Below are 24,714 nucleotides of genomic sequence, written 5' to 3' on the forward strand. Positions count from 1 at the left end.
TCAAAAATGAATTCCTTAATACGGCCTTAAAATTTCAAGTTGTAGATAAAGGATGAATAAAATTTCCAAATGTGTTAACTATATTACCTCGCACTAAAAAAAAAAAAAAAAAAAAAAACTAGCTGTCATTATTTAAAAGGTTTTCTAATCTAGTTAGAGCAAAAGATTATTTTAAGTATAATAAGTAATGCCAGGAGGGCTGTAGATTAAAATTACTTTCACATAAATACAACGCCAGAAGCAATTCATGTGTATTCCAGCACTGGGAATTATAGCGAAATGTAACGTGTAAAGATGAAAATACAAATTATAACTTTCGCTTTCGCTCGGATTTATTTTAGGTTTCTTTAGAGCCCTCGGATGAAAAGTTCCAGTTATCTGAAAGATACGTAATCCGAATCCTTTCGTAACCCGGCGATTGAAAAAAACTCCGTCGCACGTCAAGAATCACGGCGGAGCCATCGCCGTTCATTTGGCGACAAAACTCCGTCGCTCGCTGTACTTCCACTCACTTGCGAAATCGACGGCAACCCTGTTCGAAAAAGGGGCCGAACCAGCCGAACGCTGAGATGCAAAGAAACTACGAAATGCGGCGGACGCGTGGAGCAGTCAGCGTTGCCAGATTAAAAAAGTGATGATTATTGTTTACCACCGAAACTCTCCACACTTCACCTCTTAAGCATCAACAAAACAATAACATAAATAACTATCGAACAGAAAGAGTGCATTTACGAAATATCATCCCTGGAAATTTCAACCGGGTCTTCTTCATGTCGAGAAGAAAGCAGTCAAATCCTAAACCTCTGAAACGTGAGTAATTTGAAATCTTTTTATTCTTCCCCGAGCAAATTGTTTCTTTTACAGTACTAACGATTCAGTTGCGCAAGACATACGTTCCGGCGCGCACTGGGGGTTACCCGCCGGCCGCTACCGGTGGGCTGGCGGCATGAGCGATGATGCTCAGCGTGTGGTATGTAAAGCGTGACAACCGGCGGAAGTACCCTCCTTATTCGATCTTCTTGACACTTTTTATACAGTAGGTTTTGCAGAAACTCTTGGTTGTACCTGACAGGTCTTGTTGTTATGAAATATACTTGATATACGTCAGAATTTATACTCGTATATATTATTATATCTAGTTTTAATATAGTCTTCTGCATGGGTACATTTATTTTTAATTCCTAAATATTTTAATCTGTAAGAATTTAAGATTACCTTACGCTTTTGTTTCGTTATATTGCAGTAAAGGCTATCGCTTGTGCTAAAAAGATTTTATCAATGAAATATATTTGCAGTCATCATTTAATTAAATATCATGACCCAATATAGTAAAGTGAAACGATCGTGTTTTGACACTCTTGCCAAAGATTTGACGCACACAGCTTCAGCTTTAATTCAACTTTTGCCAAATAAATCTCTTCTCTGAAAATGAAAAAAAATACTAATATTGCATAAATAAAAGCACAGACGTCATTAAACCTTTCATTTCAGTACTGAAAAGCTATTTATCAAAAAGTTTGAAGATATTGTATTAGGAAAATTATCTTTCGCCTACTATAATACAAGCGAATTTGCTTTCATACAGTAAAGGTTTTAATATATTAAAATTGTTCACAGAAAATAGAAATATATTTAGAAAATATATTACTTATTTTTCATTAACATTTTTATAATTCAGTTGACATTTCTATAAATTCTAAGTATCTTAACCATTCAAGAACTCAAAGCTTTAGATCTTCCGCTGTTGCCATTTATTAGAAGATAATGAAAGTAATGAAGATGATAAAATAGAATGACTCATACATGCTCTTAAACATTCCTAGTTAAAAGGCTAAATGATTTAATTATACATGTGTCGATATGTGTAGTTAAAACAATGTGTATTGCCTGTTACATGTGACACATATTATCTACCGTATATGCTGGCTGATTATAGCTATAAAATTAAATCGGTATTCTTTATGTAGTTAAAATATACCTAACTAACATATTTAGAGCACAAAGATGACAATGTCGTTTATTTGTTGGATTTCGCTACATTGAACTTACTGCTTCTTAAATATTTTATGAACTGAAGAATAGGTTGTTTAAAAGTACTGGGAAATTCAAAATTCAATCCTGATCTTAAACTATATGAAGCAGTTGGAAATGAAATTATAACAAAATGAAAATGATAAAACTGATTTCGAAAACAATATGCAAAAATCTTTGCATATATATGTAATATTCAATACATTTTTGAATATTTAACAATAATCCAGCATCTTAATTTAATGACTGCTTTATTATTTTCCTTCTTTTTACCTAAATTTATTTCCTATCCACTCTTATTAGTTACTACATTTTGTGTCTTGACAGAAATAAGGTCACTGACTTCTGGCAAATTTGAGGAAATTACCTGTTTTTGTTTTAGTTTTCGCTAAGGTTTGAAGAAGAATTAAGAAATATTGTCCCAAGAATCATTTTTTTCCTTATAAAGGGGCATGAAGAGAATTTTAATTTTGAGGTCTATTTGCTAATAATAATATAATGCTTCTATTTAGATACATGTTATTACGTTTTTCTTCTGGATTGGGCTTATCTATAATATATAGAAAAAAGTGGGTTTTTCACTCTTTGGCGAGACATTATTTTCATGAAAATGCTGTAAAAATCTTAAATTCGATAATTTTGGCTTTTATGATGTCCATAAACTTAATCAAAAAGTAAAAACACTACATATGCGTACATATGCAATGTTTATAAGTCCTATACAATATGTTAGAGTTTGAAAGATTGAATTAATCCAAGAACAATTACTACATAAGGTATCACAAAGAAGAATTAAAAGGTATTTAGTTTGACAGTACCAAACTTATAGAAATTTTATACATGCATTGTAAGAACGTTTATATCACGTTTCTGAATCATATCAAAAAGTAGGCAGAATAAATAAAAGATAACATATGTTAATTAGCTTACTTAAACCTTTATACTTAAATCCTGGAGGAGTGACCTAATTAAAGTTTGTTTTATGATTCCATCCACCTTCCCTTTCTCCCTGTTTATTTCAATTTATTGTTTTTTCGTGAGGGCAACAAGGAAGACGTTAAGATTTTTTTACGTTCTAAAAGCATGTGATTTTTTTAGAATATGAAAAGAACGGTCACTGTTGATAAAAGTAAAAAATTACTAAAATAACTCATGCAGTTTGCGAACTGTTTTTTGATTTCGATTTTAAGCTCAATGTTTTATTACATTGTGAAATAAATTAAGAAGAAACAGAAAGGCATTATTGTTTGATCAATAAGAAATAATTTTCTAGATACAGGGCTTCAAGATCTGCTATCTGTAATTTAAATTAAAGAAAAAGTTTTTCCATCCTTTAAATAAGGTTTAAAGGATGGAAAAATTTCCTTCTTTTTTAATTAATTAATTTTTTTTGGAAACGTTTAATTACATTCTTTAAAACTGATTCCATCTTTGTCAAAAACTCATTAAATATCTAAAAATGTAAGATTTTAAATAGTACTTTAATTCGTTCATTTCATTGCAACTTTTCTTGACGTAATCTTTATAAGCACAGTAGTTTAAAACACCTTTACAATACAATGAAATAAAATTGATCAGCAATCTTAAATTCCTGTTGAATTAAGTATTTTTAATTTGGATTCGACATTCCGTAATAAGCAGGTAGCTATATACAATTTCCTGGGTAGTATACCTTATTATAACTTACTACAAGTAACTAAATTTGCATGACCCAGATGTTAAACTTTTACTTAAAAATGTATTGTAAATAAAAAATTGATTGAACATGTTTTTCCAAAATAATGTGACTTTTAAATAGAGTATGTAGGGATACTAATGATATCTACAAAAACCTTTAATAACCCCAGCAGTATTTCCATATGAATTAAATGTTAATTAAACAGTTTAATATTCAAAATTTTGATTAATACTTGAAGTAAGAACTGGTAATACTGAAATAAAGTTTTTTTTAACAATCAATAGATAAAACTTTTCAGTTATTAAAACTTATTATTAAAACTTATTACTTACTTCAGTTATTAAACTTATTAATTAACAAAAATATTTCTTACTTTTCGAAGATTATGTGGTATTATTTCGTTGTATAATATCACTGCTATACACAGGCAAATTATTCGAAACTGCATATATTTACAAATATTTTAATTTTAAATACAGCGAAAAATTCTTCTTGTTGTTAATGCAGTTACATAAAATGATTTATTGCTTTTCTTATTAAATAACTGCTAGCAAAAATTTCTCAAATCCATGTATAAGGACCATTTCACATATGAAAATATTTAATGCAAATTTAAAAATATCTCTTAGAGATGGTTTGAAGCTTTCTTGAAATAAAAGTGAATTAACACTGTTAACTACTCCACTAATGCAATAAAGACAGGCCTAAAGAGAGTATTGTAAGACAGTCAGTTATTTCATCAACACCAAGCCAAATCTACGGATCTTTGAAAGCGTTTTTTAACAGAAAACAATTTAGAGGTTTGGCAGATGTTTGATTTTGAGAAAAATAAAGTGATATCTACTACATAATAATTATCTTATACGCACTTGATAAAATATGCATATTCTTCTTTCAGTAATGGTTGGACGTTCTATGCATAATATTCATTCGTTCAGTAAAATATGCATATTCTTCTTTCAGTACAGTTTTACTGTAAAATGTCGAAAAATAACAGAAAATTCAAGCAAGTGTAAACTGCAAAAATTGTAAATATTTGGTTTTGGAGTTTGCGGAATATATTTTGTGCCAAGTTTATGGTGATTTAAATATTTCATGTGGCTAAGCAGGAAAAATAATACTTAAGAATAATTATTTAAAAGTAAATTATTTTTCTCAAGAGGCAATATTTCAGTTTAAATCTGATTGAATCATTGAAGGCTTAAACAAAATACTTTTCTTAAAATTTTCTGTAATTTTGCGTGTTCATTTTTGCCCCCTAGGGAATTCCCTAGGATATTCGATTGCAAAGTATTTCTTGGAGCATTTAATTACAATGTGCTTGCGTCTTTGGCTGTAGTCTTTTCATCAGAAGATTGTTTCCGTTATATCGCACTTCCTTCTGCCATCATAATAATAGACAGCCTTTTTTTTTATTACCTAAAATGTAAATAATATGATCATCAAATCCCGTTTTATAATATGAGCCATTATAAAATTATAAACAGTCACATTTTTAGTGCTATCATATCACACCTTTCCATCATAACCTAGCGGTGGGTGGCCAGAAGATATACCGCAGGCATTATTAGTCTAAAAGACAATGCAATGAGAGGCAAGTGGACATTAACAACATGCTTAGAAAATGTGGTTTATTAAACGTCACTGAAACGAAAATTTAAACATTTGTTAGTTATATAAATATTACAATCACGCATATTTGAAAGGTCTCGATTTGCACCATTTGACTCTTCACACATACTGAGCCAAGTTCTATGTACCTTCAGTTTTCTATGCCAGGTCATTGGAACTTGTCAAATGTTTATTAAAAAGCCTGAATGATATCTAGTACGACCATATAACATGATCAGAATGCGTACTTTTACATGAATTTGTGCGTATTTTCTTGATCAATACTATAAATTATTTAAGAAAATTTTAATCATTACCATTCTTTTTCCATACAGCGTGATAAATTGTAATTAATAATATAATACAATCACTGCTGTAAACAAATAAAACTCTTTATGGACTTTCAATGCGTATAAAGCATGTATTCAAAAGAGATCTAATATATCTTTGAAGCAAGGATAGAGAGACTGAGGAAATTCGGAAACGGCGATCAAAAAATAAACCTGAAAACTGGGTAGTGAATCCAGAAAGGATTGAAAACCTATGCTGTAAATCAATCAAAACTTAATTAAATTTGGAAATGCATTTGAAATCATACAAATTGGTAAACTAACTAAAGAATGTAAATTGGAAAAACATATAAATTGGCTAAAGCAATGTATTCAAAAGATACCTCTTTGCTGCAAGGGTTGGGAACATTGAAGAAATTTGAAAACGGCGATGAGAAAAGCAAATATGAAAACGAGGCTGTGAATCCAAAAAGGTTAAAAAACTATGCTGTAAATCAATCAAAACTTAACTAGTCTTAGAAACTCACTTGCCTACAAATTGGTAGGCAAGTGGTTTGGTAAACTGACTAAAGCCTACAAATTGGCAAAATATATAAAGCGTATAAAAGCATGTAAATTACAAAACGCATTAATTGGCTAAAGTATGCATTTAGGAGACATCTGATACCTCTTTGCTGCAAAAAAAGGGAGCACTGAAAAAAATTCGAAAGCAGCGATGAGAAAAAACAAGCCTGGAAACGGGGCAGTGAATCCAAAAAGGGTTAAAAAACTATGCTGCAAACTAATCAAAACTTAACTGACTTTAGGAATACATTTGAAGACTATATGAATTGGTTGGAGAAAATATTATAATACTAAAACTAATGTCACCTTAAACGAAAAGAGATATGGAAAATAACATTTTAATCAGAACTGGACTTACATAAATTAATTAGAATTTTTAATTTTAATCATGGAATAAGAAAGCTGAACATAAACTGATATTTTTAGATTTATTTATTATGAATAAATAAGGCAGTTACTCAATTCTTAACTTCAGCGAAAAAAGAGTGGTTTGTTTTAATTTAACCAAATTACTGAATCTGCGAAATTGTAAAGGCTTTCCTACTGCCTAAATATAAAGTTAGAAAGGGGAGGCTAATTTTTTGACGAAGAATCAATAATTATTCTGTTTTTGATGTGAATTTTACAGCAATACAGGGTGAGATTTTCATCCCATGAATCTGCTATTTATAATATTGCTTCTATATATATATTCTTTGGGTGCAATCTGAAGATATTAATTGAAAGAGAAAAGAGGTACATTGTAAACGTAATTATTCATCTCGAAATTCTTTCTTTATTTAATAAAGCCGGTCTTTTATGATTCAGGAGATACATTCTTCAAAGAAAGCGCTTTTAATCAATTGTGTAATTTTAATTTATTTTACAAAATACATTTTAATTGTTTTTGTCCATTCTTAATTAATTTACTCGCAATTATTCTTTAAATGCTTTCTCTTAAAAATTAATTAACATACTCAGATTTTTCATCAGTTCTTAAAATACATTGACTTTTATAATCTAATTTGAGTTGTTTTAAAGAAGTAAAATTCTTGATTTGACTCGACACACTACCCATGTAAGGTTGATTTTTAAGGTTTTATTTTTATTCCTGTTATTATAATTAGAATATGAGAACTTTCATTCCATGCACTGTTGGATGCATCATTAGAATATAGTAAAGTTTCCATGTATAGTTTGAATTTTATGTGTTTTCTTTTGTCAGAGTTAGAATGCAATAATCTTCATTTTATTATTTCCTTCTTTTTCATTAATGCGTCTTTTGAAATGTTTCTCCCACAGTCAAATCATTTGAATCTTTTAACTACGTTCAGAGTAGATTACCAGTGAATAAGCAGTTTTGAATATTTATTCTAAACGGCACTATATTACTCTAAAGAGGCGTTATTGTCTTTAGAGTAAGTAAAAACTTGGTGAAGTGCACGAGGGCTATCCGACGAAGGGAAGGGATGCCTTTGTGGAGGTATTTCTAAAGTAAACTGCCTAGTGTACACATTGCACATGGAACAAAAATAGGAAACCACTCATGCAGTCACCGTTTTCGCTGGAATTCGAACCCTGGATCAAACTACCAGTGTTCAGCGACTTTGCCACTCAGCCGTTCGTAGGCCAAACTTCGAATAAGAGACATCGTTAGACATATAGAAGATAATTCCTAAATTCTTTCCAATTATAGCAATGAAGTGATAATTAGCGCGAAGAAAGAATCTTCTGTGCAATAAAAATTGCATATGTTAAGTGGCATCAAGGTTATTAATAAAACATTCACTACTTGAGATAATTTTCACACGCAAAGTAAAGAGTGTAATGCAAAACGGTATGTTCATTATGAGGCACTTGGGAAATTTCGAGCAGTTAGATCGACATACGGCTTAATATAGCAAGTAAGAGAATGAAGTAAAAGACACATAAAGAGGGAAAGCTAAAGTTGAAGGTAACTGAAGGAAACACTGCCCGATTTAGGCGTTAAACTGTAACTTGTAAAAACCAACTTGCAACGTTTATTTTTGCTTTGGAAATGTGTTCCATATCCGTTAAGGACTGAAGAAACCCTTTTATGCAGTAAATAATCTTCATTCACAGTCAGTCACTTTAAAAATTACCAAAATTGTTACCAAAGTAACATTTGAGGAAATTAACACGTCCTTTGTCATTGTTAAAATATTCTAGACATTCCTAAAAATAAAGTGCGATAAAGGACGTAAAGGAATAATCACACTACGCCGACAAAATCTTGTGCTTCTAATAAAAATTGTTATAATGTCTTTAGATGAATTTCTTAAAGTCTACGAAGACTTAAATTTGTAATTATTGATGTCATTGACTAAAAATTACTAATAAATGACTGAATGTAAATTTTTAATTTATCATCCGTTGTAAATTTTTTTATAAATTTTAATTATTGATAATTCAACTAGGAAATTTACCTGAATATGCATCTTTAATGTTTTCATTATAGGTATTCATTATATGTACGTTTTGGCAAATGCGGCTAAACATTATTTTAATTCATTTAAATTTTGTTTTGTTAAAAAAAAATTTTTCTTTTTTATTTCCTTTCACGAAGTAAAGGAAGTATTGCAATTGCGAAAATTTTCGGGTATCATATTTCAACGAAAATGTCCATTTTGATCTATCTCCAGTCCATTTGAATGATGTTTTTGTGTGACACCTGAATGTACGGACAGAACAAAGGGCACCTTTCTTTTTCAAACCAGACTGTAAAATGGATTTGAAATGGATTCAGAAGAGATTTTTTTGTGATGTCTCGTATAAATTATCTCGCATGACTCAAAAACGAATAGCCTAAGAACGTTGAAATTTATTATATAGAACTCTTATAATATGTAATTGTGCACCTCTCCTTGTGCATATTTTGCTTTAAAAGATCATTGAACTATATTGTTCTTATGCTCCGGTTAAGGTTTTTAAGCCTTTACTTAAACTGCATGCAATAGGTGTAGAATTGTCAAAATTTAAAAGTTGTTTAAGTGGATTTTTTTATTTATTTATCTTTTATTATTATTATTATTACTGCGGGCAACTAGCCATTTTTAGGCTTTCGTCACTACAAAGGCCGGATTATTATGGAGGCACCTAATAAGCGGCCGCCGTTACCTCCTATGAAGGGACAGACAATTTACATCGATGCCTCCTCCGTGATTCGAACCCCAGCCCTTTGGTAACGCAGCAGGCTTCACTAACCACTATACTGTCTGGGAGGCATTGTTGATGTAGTACCAGGCCTAATAAAGCTACCATTAGTTTAAATTTAAAACTCTTAGTAGAATAGTGAATTAAGTCAGTTTTTTTACCAACTTCATTGTCTTTTTGCTGAGTTTGAACAAAAGTAAACTAAATTTTGTGCACCGAAAAGTTTGCCTTCCTGCCCGCGGACCGGATTGCTTGTTTTTGTGTAGAAACCCTATTGAATTGGTGTTTTTTGTTTCGCTGTATTTTACAATTTTTGATGAAGATGTTTTCAGATTTTATATATTTTTATCTTTTCGCGAACTGAATTATTTGAATAAGACATATATCTCTGATGAAATTCATGGAAATAAGTCTAAATGAAATGCATCAAAAAGTGTATAATTTAATAGGATATACAAAGAAGTCATGTAGTGTGTACATCACATTTTTACTTTTAATTATTAGCCCAAAGGGGCGTTAGCCCAGAAGGGCTATTAGTCTCGAAATGGCCTTTTGCGTCGGATCACTAAAAGTGTTAAATAACGTATTAGATTATTGCCATCATATATTGTCCTCATGTATTATATTTAAATAAATTAAATAATGAGAAATCAACATGAATATATGTATGTTTCTCGCATTGTGAAAAAAACATCGGTGCCTAGAACCACCAAATCATAATCCTGGAAGCCCGAATTTCGAACTCGAATTTGTTTCATTATCTATTTCATATTTTGTGGAACTTTGATGAATTTCGAATTAAAAAACTTCCCGATTTCAAAGCAAGAAGTAGCAAGACTGTGCGCAATAAAGCAGTTTTATTTCCAGCGCGTGAGATACTATCGAAAATTCTAAAGCTATGCTGTTTTTAAATATTTTTAGCCCAAAAGAGGGTTAACCCAAATACTCTCGAAAGGTGTATGTGTATGTAAATGAAAAAAGCGCCTTTTGAACTTAATATAAAATCTGAAAGCTTTCATTTTTACCATTATTATTATTATAGTGGCTCGTCATCTAATTTAAGGTCAACATTTATCCCGCGCGCAATATAAGTTTGAGACCAATGCCTTACAGTGACAGTTATAAGCGCATTATAATTACAAATAAAATGCACAAAAAATATAATAATGCCTCATAAAAATGATTGGACTGTTTCTGTTTCATTTATTTAAATCAAAATGAAATATACAAGACGGATGTGAACATAATACACACACTTTCTCAAATTTTGCTATGGCTTCGATTAACATTTTTGATACTCTTCAACACTGTTAAATGATTTATATTAAATCGTATTCCTTAGCTTTGAAAGTATGAAAGATTAAATTCACAAATTATTTTTTGTGGACGAAAGATTAGAAAGCATTGAATTTTATTTATCCCAATTTATTAATTACGGATAGTTTGTAGAAATTAAATTTGATAACGTAGGCAAATTTAGAAATGAAAGCATCCAAAATTTGTCATAGTCGTTACTGACAATTTTCTAACATAGTTGTATTTTATTTCGAAGTGCATTTTATTTTGTTTATTTATTTAGGAAAGACTGAGTAAGATTTTTTATGATTTTATTTCAGATCTTAAACATGGAAAATTAAATTATAGATCCAAAAATAACTAAATTTCTCTTTACATGTTTGAGCACATTACCACTATGACTAAATTTAATATATAGTATGTAAAAATTACATTACTCTACAGATTAAAATGAATCAAACATGAAATCAATACCTTTGCAATACTGCAACCGTAAAAAACCCTCTAATTTTTGAAAATTTTATATTAAAATGTAAATGAACTTGACTTATAAACGGACACTGGTTTGATATGAAAATTTACTAACTAGCTACTTAAAGATATGAAAATTGCGAATTCAATAGATTTCCATATGGATACTCATTTCATACGGAAATTTATAAACACTAACAAGATGACATTTTACAAAAGTATGTTTGCTACTGACTTTTGCATCTCAGGAGATATTTTATACCGTCAGTAATAGTAGATTTTCTCTTTCAAATTCACGTACAATACTCTAAGTATGCTGTTTAATTCTGAGATTAACTTTGCCTAGGGTTTTGGAATGTTATCCATCAAATGATTATATTATTTTACAGAAAAAGAACTTAGTTGAAGTCATTTAAATGTGGCGAAACATACGAGGGCTATCTACGTGCCGCGGGTATGCCTTCGTAGAGGACTTTCTAAGGGAAACCGGCTCGTATTACGTTACATAGGAGAGGTCATAACTTACTTTAACAAAATTATTCGGCGCTCTATTTGTGAAGACATATCAACAATAATAACTGAATTATTATTTTGCTAATTTATAGTACATTTCGGAAGTCCTTTTGTACTATAGGTTATAAGGTATTTCTCCCACTTCCCTAGCGTGCCTTCGTGGTGTAGTGGTAGCACGCTGGGCCGGTATTCCAGAGGTCCGTGGTTCGATTCCCAGCGAAGGCGGTTGCATATTTTTCATCTTTTCTGCTTCAAAAAAATATCCTAATGTCCCTACAAGTGGCGGCCGAACTAAAAAGGGTTCTGGATGATGATTCTTCGCACCCAGGATTTGGCAACTAGGTCCCCTAAAACTCTAGTCGCCCTTTAAAAAGGGAAGTATATAAGGTATTTCTCCCACTTCCCTAGCGTGCCTTCGTGGTGTAACGTTAGCACGCTGGGCGGTATTCCAGAGGTCCGTGGTTCGATTCCCGGCGAAGGCGATTGCATATTTTTCATCTTTTCTGCTTTCCAAAAATATCCTAATGTCTCTACAAGGTTACATACTAAATTTTGTTTTTGATCCTACATTTCCAGGCTACTTTAGAAAAAGTGCTGTGTTAGTCTGTGTGGGTGTTGGAAATAACAATTCTCCAGTGCTGAATATTAAATTAAAAAAGTTTTAATATATTAATATAGTTCTCATTTTAAATATTCTAATTTTATTGCAAGATTATAGATGATAAAGATAGATAAGAAAGAAGCTAGAGCTAAGATTTTATAGGAGTTAATTATTACTGATACTCTGAAATTCTAAATGAAGTTTGAAAGATCATTTCGAAAGCGGAAGCAAAGACATGATACGAGCTTTTGCAATCATTCTTCCTTTATCTTTAGAGTTTATTTTTATCCCGTTGTTTACCAGAATAAGTTGAATTTCGATTCTACTTACCTGTCATACATTATTATGAATAAATATTGTAAAGCCATAATTTAAATTCCCATTATACTTCCCTTGCGTTCATGAAATTATCTATATTACTGTTGCGCAAAAAGTTAGAAGCTATAATTTTAAACGAATATCTTAAAATGTTCCAAGAGTGATAAGAAATTTCTGCTATTTAAATTTCATTGAGTTTCGTAAAATTAAATTATTATGTGGTTTTTGTCTTTAAAAAAATTATTTTTTAATTCTGAATTCTTAAAATGTTTCAAAATGGATAACAAATTTGTGTAATTTAAAATTTCTTACGTTTCATAAATTTAATTATAATATGGTTTTCGTCTTTTAAAAATACTTTTTTTTTATTCTGAGTTTAATGTCTACTTTAGTTTATGCAAGAGAGTCTTAAGTAATTGAATTGTATCTTAAAAAAACATTTTTCTTGTTATTTTGTTGTTTCTTTGCTTTTCTTCCTCTTGAAGAAATTCATTTCTTCAAAGCGTTGCTATTTTTCTAGCAACGATTAATGAAATTGTTAAACTTATAATTTAAAATCAAACTTCGGAAAGCGAAATTCTGAAACCATTTGGAAGGAAGAAAACTCATTCTATTCAAATTTCAGAGAAAATTTAATACTTATTTTGAATTCGTTGTTTTCAAATTTGTTTCGATTCATCAAAGCTAAGCAATAGAAGTTCTACTATATTTGCTGATTAGTCCAAGAAAACTCTGTAATTAGAGTTCTAGCTGTGGAAAACTAAAACTGCGAAACTACTTTGTCTTTAGCATTCAATAAAATTAGTTTACTTGATCTTGAAAATCCTCTCATTATTACCTTATTAATCTCATGCTATTCGAAGCATTAATGTTTGAATGTTGCGGAAAGGAATTCATCATCTATTTTTCTTTCATGCATTATTTTTGGGTTTTAAAATACGTGAGTAATCCATGAAGAAAGTATTGTTCATAAACTATTTGAGAAAAAATATAGTTTCTGTCGTCAAGTACTGCCAAAGAATTATAGTTTGGTTTTTTAAACTATAATATAATTACTAATAATGCCTATATACTATAATCACTAGTGTGTGACCAGTAGTTATAGTGTCGTTAGATTATAATCTAATTGAATTGTAATGCACTTTCAAAAAAGAGAATTGACAATTTCTTTGATTTTAAATTTTAATTCTGTTTGCGAATGTAAGAAAATTTTAATTCATTTCTTCAAAGAATAAACTACCTTTTAAGTTTAACCAAATAATAAGAAAGGTTAGTTTCAAATTTACTTGAAATACAGAACTCTAACATCTAAAATATTTCTGAAGATAAAAGTACTGAATTTTTCTAAATTCTATCGTTTCATCTGAGGTACTATTGTTCAGAAAAGGGAAAAAAACTGAGTAATATCCTCACATTTCACTAAACTATGCAAAACATAACCTACGTTTTTTCATAATGAATCTGTATTTTCATCATTTTTATAGCTCATTGTTATGCAAACTAATTGTTATTTAAACTAATGTATATATCTCTCTCTATATAGATATATAGGAGGGGATTATTGAGTATATTATCTCCTTAGATAAAGTTAGTAGAATTGTAGTTGAATGAAGTAACTTAGAAGCATTTAAAAAAAAACTTTGTAAACTTAAAAATAAGAATTGGTGATAATATATTGGCGGAAGGCTTGAAACTTTAACTTACTTTATTTCAATCTTTAATATTAATTCAATAGCAGCTATTAGCGCTATTTATATAATTTCAAGCTATCCACCAGTATATTGTCTCCAATTCTTATTTTTAAGTTTACGCAGTTTTTCTAAATGCCTCCAAATTAATTCATTCAATTACAATTCTACTAACTTTATCTAAGAAGATAATTTACTCAATAATCCATTAGTAAATAAATTATTATTTTATTACTTTGAAGCTATTGCGCAAATATTAGGAAATTTAATTTAGATTTATTAATGTATTTAATTTATGAATTAGTTAAAAATCATTATATAAATATGGTATAAAGGGAAATTAAAATATAATCAAAATTAAGATTTTATTTGTAATAAAAACGAGCCATAAAAATAAAGGTAAAACATAGAATCATTACGAAAAATGTAGATTGCGTTATATATATATGTGTATGTGTACATATTAAAGGAACTACAATTTTGACCTAACTTAATTTGCTAGTTTGATACCATCATTCTTACTTGAGTAAAAGACGAAACACCGTCACATTTATTAATTATTGTTCATTGAGCGGGAGTTGGTTTGTTCCCCTTGAAAAGTCAACTAATTTCAGATCAATGACGATAATTACTTGGTTTATTAATTTTTTTTAAAGTTTGAATTTTTGTTATTCATGATTTAAATTCATATACCTTTAAAATCTTTTTCATGCTTTAAATTCAAGTCCCCTTAAAATGTTTTTTTCATGATTTGCATTCAAGTTCCTTTTAAAAAACAATTTTCGGAATTAAATTTCATACTTCTGGGTTCCCTCATTTTGATACATTCTACTAAATTTATATTAGGATATAATACAATCAATATTTCTTTAGTAAATAAATTATTATATATATATATATATATATATATATATATATATATATGCTTTACAATTCTTGAAATTTTTATACTTTATTGTTTGCTTTTATTTCTTCACGTGGTATTCTTTGTGTGCTTTATCTAGAATATTATTATATTGATGTATGTTATATTATAGGTCATGCGCGTATTATTTACGATACATCATATCTTCAGCATTTTTTGTGTTTACTGAAGCTTGTTTAAATCGCACATAAATTTTTTTGTCCATTTTACAAGCGTCTGTCTTCCATAATACATTGGTGCATCATTTCTATAAACTAACTGGGTCGAAACTATAATATAATTACTAAATAATAATTACTATACAATTACTAGTAAAAATTAACCTTTTTATTAATTTTTGATAACTAATTTCGGCACTTAAGTGTATATTTAAATATCTGTACGACCAAGGAAAAATAAATTTCCCCATGATCCCATTTACATGTTTATATTATTTAAAATAATGAATCACATTATTTTAAGAATGTAGGTTTGCCGTATACCTCGGTTTTCTTCATAGTAATCACCATGTCACAATCTCTTTGGTTAGATTACACTAAGAGTGAAATTCTTTTTTTAAACACTCATTTTTTACAGTAATAAATTTTATTTTTAAAGACATTAGCGTTAAAAACTTCGAAGTTTCTTTTAAACTTTCTATTATTATTTAAATTTTATGAAAGAAATGATATAAAATAAAAAAACTCATTTTTTTATTACCAAATAAATAAAATAATATTTTTATTGATTTTTTTATTATCTATAAAAATTAATTTTTATTATTATTATTTATTTATCATCTTTAAATTGTAGACGCAATGATTCATGAAATACCGCAATGATTAGTTTATTCAAGAGCGTCTTTAGAAATTTAGTTGGATCAAAAAAATTGTTTTCTTGTTATTTTGATAGAGATGTATTCTTCAATATCTATCGTTCCTTTTTTTTTCCGTTCCTTTTGAAGAAATGGTTAGGTTAGGTTATTTAAATAAGGCAAAGCCTCGAGGGCTATCTGCCTAAGGGGAGGGATGCCTTCGTGGAGGACTTTCTAAGGGAAACTGGCTCGTATACATGTTACACATGGTGAAAACCACGAAAACATCCATGCAGCCAGCCCGTTCGCGGGATTCGAACCTCGGACTGAACTACCAGTATTCAGCGACTTTACCGCTCGGCCGCTGGTGGGCCCCCTTTTGAAGAAATGATTTTTCAAGGAAGATTTTTCTAGCAACGATTAATGAAATAAGCTAGAAAAATGCACAGAATGAAAATACCTTATACTTTACTTTTCGAAAGTGTACCTTTCAAACAATTACTAAAAATGTATGTAAAATTATTTTTCTTTGGAAATGGGTTTTACATATGATATTTTCTCTTATATTTGGTTGACAAGAACGTAATTTCGGTTTCCACAAATAGATAACGTTATGTTTGTTTTAGTCTTCTATAAACGTTACTCTTTTTTTTTTTTTTTTTTTTTTTTTTTAAGATTTGGTATCTGACACTTTTAGGTTATTATAAAAAATAATGCCATGCCTTTTTGCTTACAACTATTAGCTGACGTTAAATTTTAACATGGGATGCAAAAAGATACGCATTTACGACATATTTTACTTTTTTATTTTCATAAAGGCACGAAAGTAGCTGAGGCTCAAAAGAGATATGTAGAATTTATGGTGTCGATTGCTTAACTGAACCTGTGTGCTAGATTTGATTTGAGAAATTTCTTTTTGTAGATTTTTTAGTCGGAGATGACTAGCGTTCTGGCCGATCTTCTGAAGTTGATGATGATTAAATAAAAGCCATAGCTGAATCGAATCATCACATAACTATATAAAAGCTTACAAAAATGTTAAATGTATCACATACAACAATTGAAATCACATCAGATGTCTCGGTGAAGTAAGAGGCACGATATTTGGATGCGCATTTCAAAAGTAATGCAAACGACCTTTTTGAAACGTATTATCATCGATGATAAAAAACGGATTGTCTACAACAACAGTAATAAAAAATCGTGGTCTAAGTACGATGAATCCACACAAATGATATCGAAAGCTAAATTGCATCAGAAAAGGATCATGATGTCAAGGTAGAATTACGAAGGTGTGCATTTTTCGTTGCTTCCAGGAATCTAAACTATCAATTCAGATGTTTACTGCGAACAATTTATGAACGGGTCGGAAGCAATTAAGGAGAAAAAGTCAACAATTGGGGAACAGTAAAGGAATCGTGTTTCATCAGGACATAGCGAGGCCTCACATACCTTTATACCTTTAGCAATACGTACGAATTTGGAGCTTAGTTGAAATGTAATATCGCATCCGCCATATAGCCCGGACCTTTCATCATCTGATTACCATTTATTTTCTAAGAAGTTCACAGAACTTCTTAGAACTTCTTAGTTCACAGAACTTCTAAAAATTTCAATAATAGTGATGACCTCAAATTGCAGGTCTGTTAACTGTAAGTGATCATGGTTGAGGTTTTTTTTTTTTTTTTTTTTTTACGATAAAGACCAGAAGTTCTACGAGCGCGGAATCATGAAAGAGGACGAAGGTCATCTAACAGAATGGAAGATATCTGACTGATTAAAGCTAATATTTTGTAAAGAAAAAAAACGAGTTTTAAATCACACACAAAAACAAAATTACTTTGTTGCCAACCAAATACTTAAGTACTTTAGAGGTGCATTTTGGTAACTTTGCCCTCCGGAACTATTTCGGGTAGCAATTCATTTTTTAATTAATTCTTGGTGACGAATTTCGGCAGCTAAAGGTATATTTAAATACCTGTACGACCCAGGAAAAATATTTTCATTAGTCTATTTACATGTTTTATTAGACTATTTTACATTCTCTTAAAGATAGACTACTGATCATGGAAACTGATACTTAAACATCTCGAAGCAATCAAGGCTAGAATCTCTTTTATACGAATTATTTTCGAGGCCTAGATTTTCATATTATCTTTTTTAATCTCCTTCAGGCAATTTATTGATTCGATGTACTCTTTTCTCCTTTTTCCTTATCATTTTAAGTTAACTTTGTTTAAATATTTGAGTAAGCTTTGAATTGTAATCTTTATTTATTTAGTTCATTAAATATTTTCACACGAAAGTAATTATTTGTCGTTTATTAGTACACTGTTTTTTCAATCAGAGATTTTACTACTGCCTTATTTGAAAACTGGATTCTCTATTACTTAATTTTCTAACTTTTCATTCAATCTTTCCTTTTCTTCTCTCTCTCTCTTTTTTTTTTTTTTTTTTTTTCTTTTTCGCATTTTTATGTAAACTCTACTTCAGTGTTAGAATTACAATACATACTTATTTAATTAAAAAAAAGCTTTTCACATGTATACAATTACTTCTTATCTGCCATAACTTTACAGTCATTTTTTCCTCTGTACATCTCTTACAAGACGAAGGTTTACGATGCTTAACTCTTAGCTTTATAAAAACTATAAAGCCTTAAGTTAAGAACTGGAATTATATTCAAAAAAAGCAAGAATACTTCTTGAAAAGATAAAGAATTTAATAATGCGAGTTTAGAAAGTGAAGCCTTCAAACTACATTTATTTTACTAAAGTTCTAAATGTTTCTAAGTGTAACGCAATTTTCATAAGTTGCAACAATATTTGCAGATATCCTCTTAATAGATATAACACATTTAATGAAGTTAAAATCATAATTATTAGAAACTTCTTACATAAATATGAATTTTAATTAAGTTCCGTAATTATATTATTACAAATTTTGTACATAGCTAAATAATTTTAGTTCAATTATATATGTGAAATTGTTCAATTTTGCTACATAATGTAACATGAAAAGTCTAAAGAGACGGGCTATGCCAGAAAAGTAAGAATACAGGTTAAATTATAAAGTCCATTTAGCATTGAGTAAATGGGTATCTCGGTAATTTGGTGAAATATCGCCAAGCTGATTTTGTTTTTTGCCAAATGTGGCGGCAACTCACTAAAAATCGCCAAACTTGGCGATCACTTGGCGACATTTTGGTCCGGTTCCTGTGTCACCGTAAAAAGCCGTATTGTAGTTGAATATTTGTAATTTATCACTATATTAGCTGCAACCGTAATTCGACCCTCATATTGCTTTCCAATAATTTCGAAAAGTAGAAAAGTACTAGAAATATCTCGGAGCCGGATGAAAATTATATAAGGCTGGAGAGAGCATTTGCTCTCAGTTAAATTATCGTTGTTCTGTAGTTCCACAACTTTGAAGTTTTTCATTTGATAAAATTAAATGTTATTAACCTATCATCATACCTGTATGCATTCAATCTATTACGAACCTGTACAATGCAACAATACAATCATACATGCACATCTATGCACTGACTCGAGCATTTGCGTTGTATAATTTTTGCATTAATTTTACAAAACGAAGCAAATTAAAACAGGTCCTCTTTTTCTACTACATGAAGGCCAGTGAGGATAATGTTTATTATCAATTCTCATGTCGCTTATGAAGTTAGAAACAAAGTAAGTTAGAGACACAATTCAAATTTTAAAATAATACTTTGGTTCTCAATCTCATTTGCATTTGTCTTGTAATAGAATGGTTTTATTTCTTTCTTTATTCTAAAAAAATATGTTTTCTTACTACCATGTAAAATGTTCTAGTTGCAATATTTACAGTACAGCCCAATTTTCCGTAGAAATAAAATAAGTTTTCGCGTAAGTAAAAGAAATATGTGTTTGAATAATGTATTTGATTGGAAATAGACTTTTCGTACCTAAATATATGATTACTTCAAACAAATTATTTATTCTTGAGCATTATGTTACTTACTTTGATTAAATGTAAAATTTATTTTTTATGAGTTTAAACATGAGTAAATTAAATGTTTTTCTTTCTTTTTTAAAAAATTGGTAAATATCAGCTTGTCTTTAAATGAAAGTACAGGTTGACACAAAAGTCTGTTAACAGTTGAAAATTCAATAATTTACGGAATAATGTAGGTAGAGTGGTAAAACTTAACACACATACTTGAAATGACATGGGGTTTTATTGAAAGCAAAGAAATAATTGCAAAAAAAAAAAAAAAAAAAAAAAAAAAAAAAAAAAAAAAGGCGAACATATGGCTCTGGGTAGCAAAATGTCAGTGATGTCGAATGATGATCCTGTATGAGCTGTGATGAGAGAGGGTATCAGTTCCTTCATGACTTTATCACTTTTCTAGCCTCACCTCCGGATGTTAGTCGCGATGTAATATGAATTTATCACATCAATCGTAATTGGATCCTTTTCATGTAGGTAATGCGTGATTCTGCTATTCAAACTTACAGCTTACCTTTTTACAAACTTACCTTTTTTTGAGTCATTATCGATAGCTTGGAATAAATTCGGATAAAACACGCTTTGGTTAACTGGAGCTCTGAAGCTCTGAAATTTTACATCTTTTATATTTGATTCCAAAATTAGAAAGTTTAACAACCTACCTAGAAACATAAATATCCCGAAAGGAGTTGTTAGTCTCGAAATGGAATTTTGCGTCGGTTTAATACAAAAGGCGAATCACTTTTCAAATTGTAGCCACCAAATATTATCGCCCAGTATTATTTTTCAAGAAATTAAATATTGAAGAATCTGAACGTCTGTGTGTTTCTCGTATGAGAAAACGATGGTACCTATAGCTGTCCAATTTTGAATAACATAGTTCTCCACGCGAACATGTGCATTTGGAAGCCTGAATTTTGAATTTCAAATTTGTTTTATGATCTCCTTCATATTTTGTAAAACTTTAATGAATTTTTAATTAACAAACTGTAGGATTTGAAATCGAGCAGCGGCAACAATGTACGAAATAAAATATGCTTCCTTCAGCACGCCAGGCTGTCTGTCGTAAATTCGAGAATGCAGGTTTTAAATATTTTGCGATTTTGCTGTTGAATTGCATTTTATATGCGGTAAGCGTGAAGAACGTAATATTTAACAAATAGTTTAAGATATAAAACGTTAATTATAAAAATAAAAATGTTTTGTAAGCCATCTTATTAATAAAACTGGATACTGATATGATGATCTGAAAAACAACTGGAAAAAAATGGAAAAACACTTAACACTGCTTCGGGAATTCTAAACATATGCTGCTGTGCTCCTTTTAAAAATTGTCTGGTTTTGCCATTTAATTGTATATATAGAGCGAAGAAAACAATAATTAAAGCTAAAAAGACAAAAAAAAAAGGTATGTTAGCAGGAGTGAGTGCAACAGCAGATTGGTAGACTGCGAGCTCAGCGAGAGCGTAAAAAACCTTAACAAATCCCTTTGAGAGACCTTTAAAATCTGAAACTGTTTTTTCAGTTTTATTTAATGCGATAAAAAATCGGTTAAATTTTTTAACTTATTATTTTACTTGTTTTTGGAAAATCACTGCACATACTTTCTGTTCGTAAGTTATTATTTTCCGTTGCATTTCGTCATATGTGCGTTTAGAGCTAAGATAACCCTTAATCTATGTTGTTCAACACCTTATACGTAAAATAATATAATGCCATTATTGTGAATTTAATTTAGTTTATTAGATTTAAAATAGCTTCATTTCTACATTAGCCATTTTTATTGTACTTTTAAAATAATATTATATTTTAATAAATATATAATATTATTATATATAATATTAATAAATATATAATATTATAATATTATTTTAATAAAAATATTTGCTATAACACTATTAGCTATAGAACTTTATAAATACTAGCCAGCGAATGCATCATACAAGTGCGTCTAAATTAACTTAGTATTTTTTACTTTATTACATTTTTATTGAGTAAGTCAAAGGAATAACTAAAAATATGTAATTATATCAAAATCAAGTTTCATCCTTGAAAGAAAAGCAAGTTATCCTGATAAATGGGTTTCGAATAATTGAAATCCGTATAATTTGATTAGTACGTACGAAAAATTAAATCCATAACCTAAAAATCTATAATCGGCTTTAGATGGGGTTTATTTTCTTTTTTATTTGTTCGTTATACAAAACTGGATACTCGGTTCTTCCATTTATCTTTTATATAAAGTGCGACGATGATCGAAACACATTATAAATACAGGCCATTGAGTGAAAAAATATAGTAAGATACAATAAATTAATGAATAGATTTACATGATAATACAGAACAGATTAATGATGATATGCATGATAATGTATAGATACACATTACCATTTAAACATAATATAGTAAGATAGAATAATTAATGAGTAGATTAACGTTGATTTATATATTAATGGATTAGTTTAGGTACTTATTACAATTTAAACATAATTATATTAGTAAGATATTATTAATTTAAACATAATTATATTAGTAAGATATTATTAATTTAAACATGATATAATAAGACAGAATAGATTAACGATGATTTACATGATAATATAGAATATATTAAAGATGATTTACATGACAACATAGAATAGATTAATGATGATTTACATGAGAATGTAGAACAGGCTAATGATGATTTACTTGATAATAGATATTACTTTATAGATATTATAGTATAGATACTTATTACCATTTAAACATATAGAGGCAAATTTAGATTCTGTAGTTTCTTCGATTAATATATAATTATAATTGTATGTTACGGTGATAGGGTTATTAGATTTAAGAAAGTAACTATCATCTTTCTTAATTAATGTTCCTAATTGAATATTATAAAAATTTACTATAAGCAGCCCCACTAACTAGCAATTTATCATTAAGAAGAAGGATCTATGAGCCATTTAGCCTTTAATATCTAACTGTGATGATTATAATAGTTTGAAATCAATGAATAATATGTTTACTTTGAACTTGAACGTTTACTGGAATTTGTAAGGAATGCTCGATAATAGTTTTCAAGAACTTGTTTGTGTTGCTGTAAGAGTTGTTTGTGTTGCTGTAAGTTTTGTGTTGCTGTAAGAGAAAATATGCTTAAATAAAACTCACATTGTCATTTCCTATCTCACATTGAAGTTACAGTTTCCATCATTAAGAGTACAGAAGACTGAGTTCAAATATGTACTAACTTGTTACTTAAAGAATTACGGTTATTGTATCAGAAAGAATATATATTTCAAAAACTGATTTTAAATTTTACGTTTTTGAACAAAAGTAAAATACGTGATAACAGCTCTTAATATTTTATGCACAAATATTATTGTTTTCAACAGAGCCGGGACAAGGGGGAGGCAGTTGCCTCAAGTTAATTACTAGAAGGGGCGTCAAATTGTCTACATGAATTCGAAAATTACTTTAATTATTTTTCTAATTTGTTAGTTACTATTAGGGGAGATAAGCTTCGGCAAACTTAAATTAATAAAATAATCGGAAGAATTGAAAGGAAACCTGGAAATTAATGCAATGCGCATCTCGATGTTATTTCTTATTTATCAAAAGAGAATTTTTTAACATTTTCATTTGAAAGTTATAAATAATTAGCTATAATATTTTTCTAAATTTATAAAGCTACGATTAGAAAATACTTTAAGAATTATGGTATAATTATGCTATAAGAATTATGATATTTTGATTTAACACATTTACTTTTGCTTAATACAAATATAGCTACTTTGATTATATATATATAGGGGGGCGCATTTACGTTTTTGCTCAGGTGAAAAAATATCTTGGCACGGCTCTGGTTTTCAAATATTGCTGTTCAGGACACGCCATGCGTAAACAATCATATCTGAAAGAAAATTTTGATTGAATCATTAAAGAGTTTAATCAGGTCAATCAACTGCTATTAGATGTATAATCAATCAAAACTTGAAACAATTTTGAATATTTGCTTTTATTTATATTATTTACCAAACACTGATTTACCAAGTCACTCTTTCTTTTTATTTAAATAATTATCATTTTGATCTTGGATAGTGATCGTTGCATATTTCCTGTTCGGCAAGTCAGATGATGTTGAAGCACTTCCTGATAGGCAAGTGAAATAAGGAATCGCTGTTGCAGGTGCATAAAGTTGTTTTGAAATAGGAAAAGAGTATTTACCAATTTTGCTGATTTCTTCTACGCATAAAGTAAATTCATATTATCAGTACCAGAAAACTTTAAATAACCGAGAAAGATTTGTAGGACACTTTTCTAGGAGTTTTTACATTTTACAATAGTATTTTTCGGCAATATTAAAATTTTCTCTCGAAAGGGTATAAATTTCTTTTTTGTTTCTCCGTATTTACTGATGTTTATGAAATGATAAATTTATTATTAGTAATTTTACCCATTCAAGATAAAACTTAATTTTCCAATGAAGATATTAAATAAATTTTTCATTAGTTTAAAACGTCTATAAGAATTAACGACATATAGTTTTCAATTTTTTTTTTCACAAGCATTAGAGAAGGGGAAAAACTTCACTTGTTTCAAAGTAAATTTTTAGAAAGCAGATGATTCGATATCGAATGCAGTTCATTTATTACTTCTTGTAAAAGAGTAAAGCAAATTTTCGATACTATTACATGTTACATTAAAGCATGAGTTCAAAATGAATTTGTTTCAATTGAAAAAATCTATAATTATGAAAAAATATAGGTGACAATAAAGCGTTTAATGTTATTAAATACTGTTAAAC

General features: G+C 29.3%; 1 protein-coding gene across 1 annotated transcript in view; it reads left to right on the plus strand.

Annotated features, from left to right (window-relative positions):
* The first annotated feature begins 463 nt into the window (after positions 1–463).
* The window catches only part of LOC118192605 (zinc finger protein ush-like), a 373,369-nt gene continuing 349,118 nt past the window's right edge, over positions 464–24,714 (plus strand). Inside the window, exon 1 of the mRNA XM_085806890.1 lies at positions 464–810. Within this exon, the coding sequence (XP_085663016.1) occupies positions 771–810 (40 nt within the window). The 5' untranslated portion in view covers positions 464–770. The remainder of the gene's footprint in view (positions 811–24,714) is intronic.

This window comes from Stegodyphus dumicola, chromosome 12 (genome assembly GCF_044657685.1).
Source record: "Stegodyphus dumicola isolate Sdum_Otavi_A_Nest chromosome 12, ASM4465768v1".
Taxonomy (NCBI): domain Eukaryota; kingdom Metazoa; phylum Arthropoda; class Arachnida; order Araneae; family Eresidae; genus Stegodyphus; species Stegodyphus dumicola.